General features: G+C 40.3%; 1 protein-coding gene across 1 annotated transcript in view; it reads right to left on the bottom strand.

Moving 5' to 3' along the window:
• The window catches only part of LOC119408192 (ubiquitin-like-specific protease 1C), a gene marked incomplete in the record, with an annotated part of 39133 nt that extends 23780 nt beyond the window's left edge, over nucleotides 1-15353 (bottom strand). Inside the window, 4 exon segments of the mRNA XM_037675033.1 lie at nucleotides 1861-1971; nucleotides 3568-4266; nucleotides 9594-9737; nucleotides 15208-15353. Of these exon segments, the coding sequence (XP_037530961.1) occupies nucleotides 1861-1971; nucleotides 3568-4266; nucleotides 9594-9699 (916 nt within the window).
• Nucleotides 15354-16578: the final 1225 nt, after the last annotated feature.

Raw genomic sequence — 16578 nt, forward strand, 5'->3', positions numbered from 1 at the left:
GAGCTGTGGCTCCATGTACAAAAACATGTATGGAATTTCTACTGAAACTTGGCATAGCCAAAATCAATGATGTAAGCACCAAAAAAAATCCATATGCAATTGTGCATGAATCCAGGCCATTGTAGAACCAAGAGACACATCCTCTGACACACCTCCACCTCATGTCTACATGCGTGAAAAAGAGGAATGTCACAGAACGTGAGTTGATGACGATTCTAAAAATGTAGCGGAGCATAAAAAATTAAAATAATGAGGTTGGACTTCCTGTCTTATGACATTAAGCAGACAGTACGTGTGTGGTTGCTGTTGTCAGAGCAGCACAAATTTATAAAAACTCAATAATGTTTTACACAAAAGCCTGTGCTGCCCTCAGCACATGTATCGTTAAAATTGAGGTTTTAATGGAAAATTGCTCCAGTTTAGTCTCTGAGTTTAATATTAAAGAACAGCTGAGGGACAGAATTCAATTCAATTCAATTCAGTTTATCTATATAGCGCCAAATCACAACAAAGTTGTCTCAGGGCACTTTACAGGAACATTCACATACATAAAAGCCAATTAGTAAAGTTCTTTATCTAAGGAATCCAGCAGCAGACAAGTTGAATCTTGGCTTTGTTGCAGTCTCCCATCCTGAGCAAGCACAATGGCATGAAAGAATGAAAGAAAGTTTTCCCACCGCTGCTAAACAACGTTAATATAGACTTGTCACGATAAACAATAAATCAATTAATCACATGATTAATGAAAATTATCATCCTCATTTTCATTCATCGGCTTTATCGTTTCTTCGTGTCTCTCTCTTTCTACTGAAGACACTGGATGACAAAAAAACTCAACTCTGATGCTCTTCACTGCCCCCACCCTTTCTCCTTAAAATCCATTTTAATCGTCCAAAATCGTGTTTTTGGATCATTAAAAGCAGCTAAGCTGAGAAACTAAGCTACAAGCTAAGCTAACAGACAGACCTCAGGAAAAAAACCTCTGTCTTGTCGAAGCTCCAAAATTCACAGTTGAAACCCGTGCCTTTGTGTAAAAAGTTGTTTTTCTCTGCAAAAAAATCTGAGAATTTGTTTACTGATTTTTTTTTTATTAAAAGCTTTGTGTGAAAAATGCTATGCTAAAGAGCTGAACCACACTCCTCCATTTTGAGAACCAAAGAAAGACAGCCCATGTCACGTCAAGGGGCCTCCCTCCTATTTTTCTTGACGCTGCTCGCTCCCTCACTATCCATCCTTTAGGTTCAAACAGTCTTATACTGCCATCCGGTGGTCAAAAAAAGGTACTACACACAAAACAAATTAATTTTTTTTCTTATTGTCAAATTTCAAACAATATTATCGTTTATCACAATAATTTCTGAGACAATTTATCGCCTAGCCAAATTTGTTATCGTGACAGGCCTAATCAGAGCTGTAATCTGCCTTCGTCTGCTGAGCTTCAGCTCAAACTGACCACCAGCTGCACAGTGAAAAGCAGATAATACTCTTCTACCGTCTCCAACTCTTTCTTTTCTTCCTCTGATTTTATTTATGAAAACCCTAGAGTCCACACAGCGAACTTCCTGTTTTTTCAAATCAGTAAAATTTTTCCCTAGAAAGCGGCACCAAGCAGTGCTGCAGGAGGCAGAGATTTGTCTGCCATGTGTGTAATGACCAGAAAAATATCAAACTGGTGATCAGCCACTCAAAAGGGTACTAAGGCTAAATATTGGCCAGTGCCAGTCACAAGCAGAGGTGCATCTCTGGTGGATGTGTATGTAGGTGGATGGATGAGTTGGTCTGTGATTAAAAACCGGACGGTCATTGAAATGTGTTTGATGGACGATGAGCACGAACAAACATCTCTGAGCTGGTCCATACCAGTCACACAACTTGTATGCTCCTCACTAAGGGCCGCTTCCACTGGTTTGAAAGCCACGTCTTGTCTTCCTCTTTCGTCGTGCTTGTCTGAAAAAGGGCCATTCTGCTTATCTAACAAACAGAAACTGAAAGTTAGTAACAGATCTGATACACTTCATGAGACATAGAAATGTAGAAACTAGTGGCACACTGATGTCCTCCGCTGCTGAGGGATTGGAAGTGAATGTTTGTGGTTTTCAAGACGAATGTTTCTCTGTACTGGGAATGCAAGAAAACCTTAATGTTTTGGTGCAAGATATTCAAGTGGGTATGAGTTACACTGTGGAGAAGAACAGAGGGAGTTTTTATTTTTCTTGTCCAAGGCAGTGCAGAGTGACGGATCCTGGTTAGTGGAGGGAGTCATTTAATTCACGACCAGGTACAATGGAGGAGCGAGGCGGGCCTTGGCCACCGCTGGCCACCATTTAAGTTTTTATGTTGCCATTTAAGCATCATAAAAACTAGACAACAGTTTCTACAAATGATTGGGGTGGCTGGTTTAAAGAAACATGTCAATTGGTCATCTTGGATTTTGACATGACAACCTAATTTTCCAAAGGAATATTTCTTGGGTCTAACTGCAGCCACACACCAACATGGAAGTCGGTACCTCACTTATATTTTTCCAAGTTATCATTTAACTCCAATACCCCTCTTCACTCTGCGATGAGGGACAAAAAGAAAGGGCTCCGTTTCCCCAACGAATCATATCATGGTGTCTGAGCACCATGCTCAAATCTACACATCTCTGACGTCTTTGGTGTGTTTTAAACTGTTTGTGTCAATCCTCTTCCCTTTTCTTTTTGTGTCTGCACTACAGAATCTGAGGAATTGTAGTTTTTAAATCCGTTCACTGTTAATGACTGGTTGACATTACAAACAGGTGCATCTAAAAAAAATTACAATATCAAGAAAAAGTTCAATTTTTTTGTCTGTCACTTCAGAAAGTGAAACTGGTTGATAGATTCATTGCACATAGTGTGAAACATCTGAAGCCTTTATTTCTTGTAATTTTGATTATTATGACTTACAAATGATGAAAAAAACAAAATTCAGTCTCAGAAAATGAGAATACAGTAGTCCCTCGCTACTTGGTTCGACTTTCGAGGACTCTCTCTTTCGTGGTTTTTCAATGTACCTAAGACATTGGACCAATGAGCAACAGTCCAGTTCTTTGTCTCCTCAGCAGGTAAGACGCTTCTGACGTCTCTGGTTCAGGAGTGGCTGGACTCGAGGAATGAGACATTTGTAGCTCATGTCTGGAGTTAATCAGCTGATTAGAGTGAGACACCAGGAGTTTACAATATTGAAGCTCTCCACAATATTCTCATTTTCAGAGGCAGAGTTTTGATTTTTCATTGTCTGCAAGCCATAATCATCAAAATTACAAGAAATAAAAGGCTTGAAATGTTTCACTCTGTGTCATGAATCTGTATTCGAGTTTCACTTACAAAAATAATAGAACGTTTTCACGATATTCCAGTTTTTTAAGATGCACGTGTACAAGAACTTGTGCAGCATAAAGTGCAACTCAAGATCCTGCTTTTGTTCAAACGACACAAGACAAGTTGTTTGAACAAAAGTTGACAACATTTTTAACAAATGTAGAAACCTAGTGGTGAAAGACAAAGTGTAGGAAAGTTAGAGGGTATGTCTGCACAGCTGTACCTCTGGAAGCTCCTTTGAAATGCTCCTCGTAGCTGTCATCATCTTCATCATCGTAAAATGACGACAAAAACACTTTTGTCTTTCTTTGCTTGCCATACAGTTTGTACTTCTGCCCTCTTCGTTTCCAATGATGCCCCACTGGGAGCATCCATCGAGCCTTCTGGCGCCAGCTCTTCCAGTGTTGGGCGAGTTGAAACCCAGGAAGACTGTGGGATCGTAGGCGCCTCAAGCGTCTGAGCCTTCTCAGACCTCTGTATCTGCTGAAGTAGGACTGGAACAAGTTCCTTCCTTCAGCCTGGTAAACAATATTTTTGATAGAGGCCTCACCAACTGTTTCTGCCGTCTGTTGTGGTCCATGAAGTTGGTCCTGTTGTGACTCATGGTGTTCAGTGGACTGGGAGAAAAACTCTGGCTCCTCCCACTCCAATTTCTCTTGGTCCTCTTCGATCTCCCCCTCTTCATCCTCTCCGTTGTTTTCCCAGCCTTTGCTTTCAAAATCTCCCAGATCACCAGAATACAAATTGTTTACCTCTTCTTCATCACCAATTGGTGCAATCCCACCTGTCCCATCCTCCTCCTCTTCCTCTTCTATGTATTCGCCTGTCCACAGCTTTTCCTTCTGCCCAAGCCTGAGGTGCATGGGGCTGGATACTCCGTGGTCTGACACTGGAACGATGAGGTGGTCTCCAGGAATTCCACCTAAACACAAAACTGGGCAATTAGTCCATCAGGTAAATTCAAATGAACAATGGTTCATTTTACTGAACAGGTGTTTACTTAAGAAAACAAACAGCATCCATAAATCAGTGGTTCACGTTTGGATTTGTTGCATTGCACCGCGTGACTTTCACTTATTGTCAGGGGAAATTTGGTCAAAGTCAAGGATGTTTGTCACTAAGTAATAACTGCCCACACACTGTGTTAGAGTTAGAGCTGAATGAGGAGCTGCATTGATCCTGCATGTGCAGCTGGTACTCCAAGGTCGCTCCGAGTCTGGAGGAGGAGCTGATAAGTGTGCATTATAAAAAAAACAATCCTGGTACACTGTCCGGTGCAGATCTTCATGAGCGGGGCTTCAAGGTAACATCTGTGTAAGCCTGTGTGAACTCTGCCCTTGCAAGTAAACTGGTTTAAAAAAATCTCCCGTCTTTGTGTGGCTCCGTTAATGCCAGGATATTTTTTTTTACTATTGAAGTTTATCGAGTGTCCAATGCGTGCTTACAAAAATGAAGCTGGAATCAATTCTATTTTGGTTTTAACAGCAACAATGACATTCAGCCTGGGAGCACAAAGATCACATTCAGGGCTTAATTTGTAAAATGATTGATGCTGGAACAGCGGGCAGGCGGGGGGTGGGGTGCATGGGTCCTCTCACCAAAAATGTTGAATAACAGAGATGCCATTTTCTGCATTTTGGTGTATTTTAACAGGTTGTTATAGCCTACATCAACATTTACTTACATTTGTAAACACTTAATAAAATTATTATTTTGGAGAGGAACAGCAGGTTGGTTGTGCAGCACCGATTCTGTCAGGTGTCCTAAACCCCCTCCTCCCTTCCCTCACTTCACGGTTCTGAGCTGAACTCTTCTCTGCTCCTGCTCCAGTCTCATGGCACCGTTTGAAGCACCTGAAGGATTCAGTTCTCTGTCCAACTAAGGACATCCATTCATCCATCCATCTTTTATTAAAGTAAACGGGACTGTCTCTGACATTTTGGTCACTGTTGTTATTTGGACCAATTAGCGCTGTTGTTTTGAAACATGACATAATGTGAATAACACATCAAACATTTCTATCTTTGTATTTTTAATTTATTTTTTACAGTAAGCTTTTTTATTTATTAAATGTAGCAGGAGTTCATACACCTGCTGATGTGTGCATGCTGGGTAGAGATGGGAGACATTTCTGTGCGTAACGTGCACCGTCCACAGGGAATTTATTTATTCTGTTGAATAAATGATCGTTTCTGTTTCGGGGTTTGAGAGGAGAGGGGGTGTTTTTCAGTCTGCAGCCCGACTGACAAGGGACAATATTTGGAGAGGAGGAGGAGAGAAGGACTTTGCGCAGAACCTCTGTGCGTAAAACCATCTGTCCCTCCGTCCTCACCCCCTCTCCTGCTCCTCGAAGGAGCGTGTAGCTGGTTCGCCACACATGCTGTGGCTGAAACATCCACTCCACAGACTGGGTCCACCGGGTTAAGGGCAACGTCTCCTCTCTTGTATTTTTGAATAAATAATCAAAATAAAAATGCGCAATGACTTTGAACTTTTAGGGGCGGAGCTGCTGGATCTGAACAGAGTTGCCGGAACAGAACGAGTTAAAATGAGAGTTCCCGGATCTTGTTCCGGCAGGATCCGGCTCAAATTAACCACTGATCACATTTATACAACTTGATTCATGTTAAACTGCACTCGTCTTGTTTTCTTCACAGCCACTGATTATTTGACAAACATCAGAATGTATCCAGACTTTCAGAAATTACTTTTTATGAACAGATGGTCAAAATGTGGAATATATTCTCTGTATGTGGGATGAAGGACAGGAGATATAATGCCTGTGTGAAGGATTAAGGTTACATCTCACTGACTAGCTGGTGAACAGCATTCACAAGAGTGTCTCCAGAAGGTCTTGAAATGTTTGCAGTGATTCTCAATTTTCCGTTTAAAACACACCTGAGTTGTGTTTCAGCATCTCCAATTAGTTGCAAGAGTAACAAAGCTGTATTTTGACAACTGTGCAAGAGCTCTCCTCTGACATCAATATCCAGGTCTAAAAATTATGATGATAATTGATGAAAATCTGGTCAAAATTTGCCTGTCTTTATTTCTAACCTGTACTACCGCAGCTTTAATCACACAAATAGGGCAGAAACCAACGTTATGTGGGCTGAAGAGGACCAAAAAAAGGAAAAAAAAGTGCACAACCTAGAAGGCAGTTTTTGAATCTGTGTGCATAAAATAAGCTGTGATTTGGAAAAACTGGTCATGCGAAGGGCGAGCACATGGTTTGCTTATTGTTTGGTTTGCAAACACTCAGAAACTGGTGGAATAGCAAAGAAAAGTTTGCATTTAATGGTTTTTAATTTTGAGATGCAAACTACCATAATTTTCTTGGTATAAGTCGCAGTTTTTTGCATAACCTACATGCCCTGCGACTTACATGCTGAAGCAACATATTTATGGATTTCCCCCAATATTTATAAACCAATTTGTCTGAGATATGACCGTTTTAATTCATTCTGACAACAAAAAAAAAAGGGGGGGCAGTACCACTTTCAGCCACTTGGTGGCAGCAGAGTTGTAACAATTATATAGCATGCTGTTGTATCATGTAATAGGAAAACGTGGCTATAATCCATCCATCCATTATCTTTACCCGCTTGTTCCATTTTGGGTCACGGGGGTCGCCGGTGCCCATGTCCAGCAATCACTGTGCGAGGGGCGGGGTACACCCTGGACAGGTCGCAAGTCCATCGCAGGGACACAGAGAGACAAACGAGACAAACAACCATTCACTCTCTCACTCACACCTAGGGACAATTTAGAGTTACCAATCAGCCTAACATGCATGTTTTTGGTCTGTGGGAGGAAACCGGAGTACCCGGAGAAAACCCACGCATGCACGGAGAGAACATGCAAACTCCACCCAGAAAGGCCCCTGGACCGGGGTTTGAACCAGGGACCTGCTCGCTGAGAGGCAGCAGCTCTACCAGTTGTGCCACCGTGCTGCCCACGTGGCTATAATGATAAATTAAAAAAGTTCAACACAAAAACAACCAACTGGACTTTGGTTATTATACTTTTTTTTCTTGAACTTTTTTGAATTTACCATGTCCTGGATGACTGAGAATCTTCACCAGCTATTAATGACACAATCGGCAGTCACATGCCAAAGTGTCCCTGGGCAAGGCAAGGACTCCTCATAGCCTCTGATGTGTGTCCCGTCAGTGTATGAATGTGATAAAACACTGATTAGTCTCTTTAGAATGATTTGTTCAATTAGCTTTGTAGAGATCTAGTAAAGTGCTGTATGAATGGGTAAATGAGGCACAGATTGTAGTGTAAAGCGCTTTGAGTATCTCAATAAGACAGAAAGTGCTATACAAGTACAGTCCATTTACCATTTACAGTGAAGAAAATAAGTATTTGAACACCCTGTGAAAATCAATGTTAATATTTGGTACAGTATCTTTGTTTGCAGTTACAGAGGTCAAATGTTTCCTGTAGTGTTTCACCAGGTTCACTGCAGCAGAGATTTTGGGCCATTCCTCCACAAAGATCTTCTCTAGATCAGCCAGGTTTCTGGGCTGTCACTGAGAAACAGAGTTTGAGCTCCCTCCAAAGAGTTTCTATAGGGTTTAGGTCTAGAGACTGGCTAGGCCACTCCAGAACCTTGATATGCTTCTTACGGAGCCACTCCTTGGTTCTCCTGGCTGTGTGCTTCGGGTCACTGTCATGTTGGAAGACCCAGCCACGACCTATCGTCAATGCTCTAACTTAAATCAGCACACGTCCAGGTCCAGGCCCAGCTTAAGTTTGCCCATGACCATTTGGATGATCCAGAGGAGTCATGGGAGAAAGTTATGAGGTCAGATGAGACCAGAATAGAACTTTTTGGTCTTAATTCCACTCGCCGTGTTTGGAGGACGAAAAATGAAGAGTACCATCCCAAAAACACCATCCCTACTGTGAAGCATGGGGGTGGAAGCATCATGCTTTGGGGGTGTTTTTCTGCACATGGGACAGGACGGCTGCACTGTATTAAGGAGAGGATGACCGGGGCCATGTATTGTGAGATACTGGGGAACAAACTCCTTCCCTAAGCAGGGGAACCTTCTGTGCCATGTATGATTTTAAACTATGACGTCTTAGTGTATTACCCACAGTAACCATGGAAACGGTGGTGCCAGCTCTCTTCAGGTCATGGACCAGCTCCTCCCGTGTAGTTCTGGGCTGATTCCTCACCTTTCTTAGGATCATTGATACGCCACGAGGTGAGATCTTGCATGGAGCCCCAGTCCGAGGGAGATTGATAGTCATGTTTAGATTCTTCCATTTTCTAATAGTTGCTCCAACAGTTGATCTTTTTTCACCAAGCTGCTTAGCAATTGCCCCGTAGCCCTTTCCAGCCTTGTGAAGGTCTACAATTTTGTCTCTGGTGGCTTTGGACAGATCTTTGGTCTTAGCCATGTTAGTAGTTGGGAGTCTTACTGAGTGTGTGGGTGGACAGGTGTCTTTATGCAGCTAACGACCTCAAACAGGTGCTTCTAATGTAGAATAATAAGTGGAGGTGGACTTTTTAGAGGAGGACTAACAGGTCTTTGAGGGCCAGAACTGTTGCTGATTGGCAGGTGTTCAAATACTTATTTGCAGCAGTAACACACAAATAAATTATTAAAAAAATCATACATTCCGATTCCTGGAATTTTTTTTAGATCGTGTCTCTCACAGTGGACATGCACCTAAGATGAAAATTTCAGACCCCTCCATGATTTCCAAGTGGGAGAACTTGCAAAGTTGCAGAGTGTTCAAATACTTATTTTCCTCACTGTATATTGAGGAAAATGATCCGGTATTACATTAAATATATTATATTGTCATAATGGGGTAATGTGTGCCCCATTGTAGCCCTAGTTGCTTGTATATTTTCTTTGGATTGTGTACATATGTATATAAATGAGTAAGAAAACATTTCATGCCCACTAAGAAAGTGTTTAATGAAAAGCGCTTCCCTTTCCTTTGTCAAGCCGTCCAAGATAAAAAAGGGCAGGTGTTTTATTTTTAGTTTACACTGCGATATCACAGATGAACACCTCTTTCAGATGTTGCAGATTCCAAAAGGAGACATCCACAAAGACTTATTGGTGTAACTTCATATACAGCTCCTCCTTCAAGCCTCTCTCCTCCAGGTGCATTTTAAAAATTGAGAAAGTTGAGATTTCAAGATTAAAATCAGAAAAAACAGAGGAATCTGGACACACAAACTAAATATGTCTCTAATGAGACGAGCATGTCAACACTAACCACCATTCCTGTTCCCACCTCCTCCAGTGCTGTTCTCCCCCACAGCAGTCAAGCCCAGGTCTCCCTGCCAGCGATTCTGGGCCAGGCTCCCACCACTGTCTCTCATTGTCCACGGACAACCCACAACTTGCGCCAGCTCGTCACCTACAAACACAAGCACAGTGAGGCTGAAACCATACAGCTCAGCAATCTGATTTTTTTGTACATTTATTATCTGTTTACTGCTGATGTTCAATATTTAAAATTCTTCACCACAGTGTCGCTGACTGGTTATTATGGTGTGCTCACCAAGCAGAACAAATCTGTTTGACACTGGTCAGTTTGCAAATGTGTTTAAAGTTATTAAACCATTTCTTTAAAACGGTCGACCAAAATAAAACACACTATAAACCACATTGAAAACATGATTTTTTTACTCAACATTCTCCCTCCAAGACAAAGCTGAAGTCCTTTCTAATCAAAAACATAGCACTTTAGATTGATTTATCTTTGCAAAATGTCAAAAAGAAGGAATTATCAAGCAAATATATTTTTGATTTTGTTCAGAGAGCTCTCAAACATGATTAATAATACATTTTTAAATAACTTCATTTAAAAAAAAAAAACAAAAAAAAAAACTAACAAGTTTGGGCTAAATATGGCTCAAAATGTTAGTGTGTATTTATTACCAGCTCAACTATTTAAATATATATATTTTTTGGGCTCCAAGATTTAAAACAATCGACAACTACTTGGATTTATTCATATTTGAAGCCACTGAATCCTGGTCTATGAATAAAAAAAAAGAAGTTAATTTCTAAACAATTGATATAGCATAATAATTAGAATATGTGACATACTGGCAAAATCATATTTAGTCTTTAACCATTTGTTACCTTTTTAGTAATAAATAAACAACAATACATTTTATTTACCGTAATTTCTGGACTATAAGCCGCTACTTTTTCACACGCTTTGAACACCACGGCTTATACAATGCTGCGGCTAATTTATGGATTTTTTTTTTTTATTTGATGGGCTAACGAGCTTCATGCCACCAAAACATTTAGCTTCGTCACACCCAGTGACTCACATAGCTGCCCAATACACGTCTCTCTTGGAGGTAGCGATCAATGACTTCCTGGTAGACTACTATATATTATTTTTTAATCAGCCGTGTTACATGCACCGTTCAGAAACAACAAAAAATTTTTTTTTACTGTATTTGTGCATGTTACCGTATTTAAAAGTTTAAAAAAATCTTTCTGTGTGAATATCTCATGTTTAGGGTGAACTGATTGCAGTTTTCTGGTCGATCATCAATTTCTAAAAAGTCTGACCTGACGATTTTGATTTTGTTTTATAAGCGACACTGTCAGGTGTTATAAGGTCACAATGTACCTTCAATTTTCCAATATTATTTTATTGAAAAACATACCCCTGAACAATATCCTAGAAACAATACAAACTTGTTTTAACTGGCCATGAGGTAGTGCTCTGAGTTATAAATTAACTTTAGACAATTGTTATTAAAACAAACAACAACTAAAAATCTGTAAAATTGGTTTCTCATGCATCAGCTGATTTCCAAAAATTAAGGAAATCGGGGCCGATTTATCGGTGCACCCCTACTCATGTTACAACGTGAACACCTGCGGCTTATAGACAAGTGCGGCCTATTTATGTAAAATTTTAATTTACTCAATAGTCCAGAAATTACAGTATAAGCATCTTTCAATACTCTTAAGGTCACCTTACAAAAATAAAAATAGATAAAAAACAAAAACAAAAAAACCCACAACAAAGTCAATTAACAGAATACTGCAAAGAAAAACAAATAGCAAACAAGTCATGACAGATAAGTCAATTAAAATGATTTATGATAATCATAAGTATGCTTCTATAAACTGATTAGTTAAAGCTGAGGTATAAATGTTTTAATAGAAACAGAGTTTGGGGGCAGAGAGATCCAATGGGGGCCCGGCAAATGAAGGCTCCTCCTGACCCCTCGGTGGTCAGGTGAGCAGGTGGAGGCAAGTTGGGAGGAGGAAAATGATTAGAGATTATGGGGGGAATGTAAACTGAAGAAGATACTGAGGAGCAAGTTGTTAAAGGCCTTAAATGAAAGACGCGGGATCTTGTAGAAGATGAAGGGTTTGATGGGAGTCAATGAAGTTGCTGTAGGGCTGGTGTTATGTGGCGAATGAAGGGGGTTCTAGTGATGATTATTGGGGGGGGGGGGGGGGTTCCCAGAGTGCTCAGAGTTTGAACTTTATGGAGTAGCTTAAAGTTGTTTCTCTTGGAAGATCCACTATCAATTTTTCGTGGAACCGACCCCTTTTGTAGTCCCTTCTTCGATGGGGTACCAAGCGAGCCGAGCCGGCACCAAAACGTAATGTCAGAACACTGTCAGTCACTGATTGGTCAGGGGGCGGAGTCACTGGATTCTTTGAGAAACTTTTAAAACATCCCGATCCGCCATTTGCAATTACTCAACCTCGAAGCAGCGGCTGGACCCATTTTAAAATGCACAATGACAACACCGTGGTCTAATGCTGAGAGAGGGAGGTGAGGAATAGAAGAATTTGGTTTAGTACAGAGGTAGAGCTAAGTGTCATCTGCATAACAATGAAATTGAATGTTATTTGTATAGAAAATGAAGCCAAGGAGAAGGATGTTAATTATAAATAGGAGGGGTCCTAGAACAGAGTCTTGGAGTGTCTGGAAGGCTTTTATTAAAAATTTTCTAGATTATTTATTCAAAAGCATATAAGACAGAACATTTGTAAATGTCAAGAAAGTAAAACAACACTGTGAACATGGGATGGGCTTAAATTCATACTGATTCACAAATACGCACAGAGACTGGATCAATAGAGCAGCTGTGAACAGATGCGTAGTTGGGATTAAATCTAAAAGCATTCATTAGTTTACATCTTTACATTAAAAAAATGTGGATCATTATTTAATAGAACAGAATTAAAACCTAGGTCTCGGTCCGGTAGAAGAGAACTCCAGCGCGGTTCGAGTACAGTGTGAATGTAAACAGACCGAGCCCCGCTCCACAAGCAAGAAGTGGAGTACAGCGCAGGACAAACAAACGCGCATTTCTCTGACCTTATATGGAGCCGTCAGCTACCTTGTGTGAAAAACAATATTCTCCATGGTCTTCTGCATCATCTTCTGCTCATGCCGAGTCCATTGTTGAAAAATGAAAAAAATATAACTCCTAAAACCTGATGCCACTCCGTTTTTGTTTTTATTTCCAGAAGACGTGTCTTCAGAGGTTTTTGTGTTGTTTCTTTCAGTAGTTCTTGGTGCAGCGCCCCCACAGGCGAACGGGGGAACAGGTTGGTTCAACAGGTTGACTCGACTGCACAGTGCAGTGTGAATGCAAACTCACCAGCTCAAATGTAAACAAAATGTTATGAATATTGGTCCCCAACCGAACCGAGTCTACCGGACTATCTGGTGTGAAAACAACCTAAATATCACCTTCTCATCGTGGATCAACCAGTTTGATGGTGACATCCAGAACCAGCTGCTCACTAGGAATGCGCGATATAAACGGTATATGGTAGAAACGATAGAGATCTGTCTTCTACCGGCTAACCGCAGTAATGCTGTGTCTGATGTAAAATCAGAGTTGTCAGTTTAATCGTTACTTTTTTTTAAGTTGAAAACTGTGCGCAAGTTGCGTTAGTCTTTTCTTCGAGAGCTAAGTAGCTAAGCTACAAGCTAACTACGTCCGGCTTGCCGTAGTGTTGCCGGATTCGGACGCATGCGCAAAATGCTGTATTCCGTCGAAAGTTAAAGTAAGCATTGGTCAGCTTTAGTGAAACCTGCTCTCTGATGTGTGAAAAGAACGCTGTGTTGTGTGATTTTACTGTGAGACCCTCTGGTCAAAGCCACAGACTCATTTTGTATCAGCTCTCCATTAAAGCAGGAGGCGCCAACTAGAGGGTTGGAGGGTGAAGTGTTTCAGTGTAAAATGCTCTGTTGCTGTTCATTTATTAAGTAAGACTGGAAACTGTTAAGAGTTAACAATATATTCTTCTGTTTAAAATATATGGCTAAAACTACATTTGATATATTTTGCACTACAAGAAAGAAGCCTAATACTTGATTTGTTTATTATTTAAAAACTCTCTGGACCTAGTAGTGGAATTTTCTTAATTCAAAATATTTGATGGCAAAAGGACAACTTATGCTTTTTTAAAGCAAGTTTTATACCAAAAACATATTGCGATATATATCGTTATCGCCACCCTTCACAATACATATCGTGATATGAATTTTATGCCATATCGCACATTCCTACTGATCACATGATCAAGGAGGACCATCAGCCTAACAACTGATCGTTAATGCCCTGATGGCTGTTAACTATTCACAGAAGGCTGAGTGATACTAGCAATAACAGCATTGTAAGAGGGGGACAGTTGGACACAGAGTCCTCCACCAGTTTAATGATGGACGGGTTCTTTTCACAAAGATGGCCTCCTTTACTCCTCTCTCAAACCATCGTTCCTCTCTGTCCAGGATGTGAACATCTGGTTGATGCATGTGAGAAGGAGCCATTTATAAGAATGAGTTTATTGCAGCTCCTCAGACTGACAAAGTCTACTGAATAAAAGGCAAAACGTTTTAACAAGAAGAATCTGTCCAGAGGAACTGACTTTTTTATTTTTTAAAGTTTTTTCTACCTGGATTATTGAGCATGCATCTGGATATTTAAACAACAGAGATTTAGTTTATGTTTGACAAACTGTAATATTTTCCCCACTGTCATCAAATTGTTGAATAGTAATGACAATCTAATAATACAGGGGTGATGAATAATAAAAAGTATACAGTAACACATTTTATAATGAGGCAACACAATTCTACTAACCAGTGAAAAACTGAACCAGAGAGCACAAACTAACAGTTTCATGGCAACAATATCTGAAGAACAAAAAACAATACACATTACATCTGTTTTAGTTACAGATATAAACTTTTCACAATGTAAAAAAATAAGAAGGACATTCAGGACGTGAATCGTCATTTTTTAAAAACCGCTTTAACTTTCCTAAAGTTTTTTAACCCTTCAAACACGCTCTTGGTGACATTATAAAGTTATTTTCCAACTCTTATTCTTATCAACATAAACCTCTTGTGAAATTTTAACCAGACCCCAGCGTTTAATTAAACCTGCGAGCGGAAACACAAGTAACAGATACAGATAATGTATTAGCATTGGCACAGTGTATCACATGGTGTATTACATCTGTGTTTTTAGTCAAACAGACAAGCGCCGGGAACTCGTTCAGGAAATAGACCGTACCAAAGCAGCCGCTTGTTGTGCACGCAGGGCGCTAACAGCATCGTAGCCAAGTTAGCTTAAACACAATCCACACTGTCTGAAGCCTGTGTTCATCCTCACACTCAGATACAATGTAGTCGTTTTGTCCTTACAAACAACATGCAACAAAATAAAAACATGAATGCTCTAATTATTTACTGGCGCTATGTGCGAGAGTTAGCTAACATGATGTCCTCGGCTAGCTAGCATGTAGCATGCTAGTCAACTCAATCGAAAACCCAGGTTGTGCATAGCCTAAAGCGTTAGAAAGAATTATTACATGCTTACCTTTCAGGCCCAAATGTTCTGATCGAATAGTGTAAGTATTTAGTTTAGTTGCGAACAAGCATCAATTTTAACTTGTTAAGCCTCATTGAATTAAACCAGGTGTGGAACAGCCAACTGTATTCGTTCAGCTTCTTCTTCCGGTGTTCATTGGCGGTCAGTAAACAGTGTAACGGCGCGTTACCGCCACCCTGTGGCGCCTCCAGAAATGTTTTCATGTGCTGGCCACGTGGGGGGTCTCTGAAAATCCCGGGGTGGCACCGAAACTAAAAGGTAGAACTGAAATTCAGATTTGTTACGTTGTCATATTTGTTATCTGACAAATGCAGAAATTAAGCAGTTAGGGAGTCACCTTCTGACACACAAACTTTAGTTTTTTTTAATTATTATTTATTAAGAAAGTCATTTCACTACTCAACTTATTAAAGCATGTTCTCTCCTAAATTTACATTTATTTAAAAAATATGCATAAACCTCATGATGACAACCTGCATCCTAATGTTGGGACATTAGTTTAGACCAGTTTTCTTTATTCAAGGGGAATAGATTTTTTGTTTTATTCTTAATTCTGAATAAAATTGATGTTTTTACCTCCTGGTTGTTCAGAAACAGTTTGTTTTCACATTTGAGGTTCTACTAAGCTTAATACCCAGTGAAAATAAAAAAAATGCATGGCAAGCAAAAGCTTTGAATTGAAGAACATAAAGAGTCAGAGTCAGAAATTCTTTATTGTCATTCGCACCACGTGTGGTACATGTGGTGGAGTGAAATTATGTACACAGGGTCTGCTGGTGAAGATTCTCAGTCATCCAGGACATGATGATTGTACACAGGGTCCCAGTTACATCCAACAATACAATGTAAAAAAAACAACAATAACATCTAAGATAGGAACTAAGAAAAACATAAACTAAAAATACACTAAGCACTAATAGCATAAAAACATTACATCAAACAACAGCACAAACATGAGCATGAATCTGTGTGAGCAGATGAGCACACATGAACACATCAACATGAAACAGATCAGCAGCAACATGAAACAGATCAGCAGCAACATGAAACAGATCAGCAGCAACATGAAACAGATCAGCAGCAACATGATGTGTTTTTCACAGTGATTATCCTGGTTAGATATTCATGAGTCTAACAGCCTCAGGGTAGAAGCTGTTCCTCAGTCTAGTGGTTCTACACTTAATGCTCCTCAACCTCCTTCCTGAGGGGAGTGGGGCAAAAAGTGTGTGTGCTAGGTGAGTGGGGTCCTTCATGATGCAGGTGGCCCTCTTCCTGCATCTGGAGGTGTAGATGTCTGTGATGGTGGGGAGACTGACTCCAACAGATTTCTGTGCAGCTTTCACCACTCTCTGCAAAGCT

Source organism: Nematolebias whitei, chromosome 1, assembly GCF_014905685.2.
Source record: "Nematolebias whitei isolate Nwh7 chromosome 1, NemWhi1, whole genome shotgun sequence".
NCBI lineage: Eukaryota > Metazoa > Chordata > Actinopteri > Cyprinodontiformes > Rivulidae > Nematolebias > Nematolebias whitei.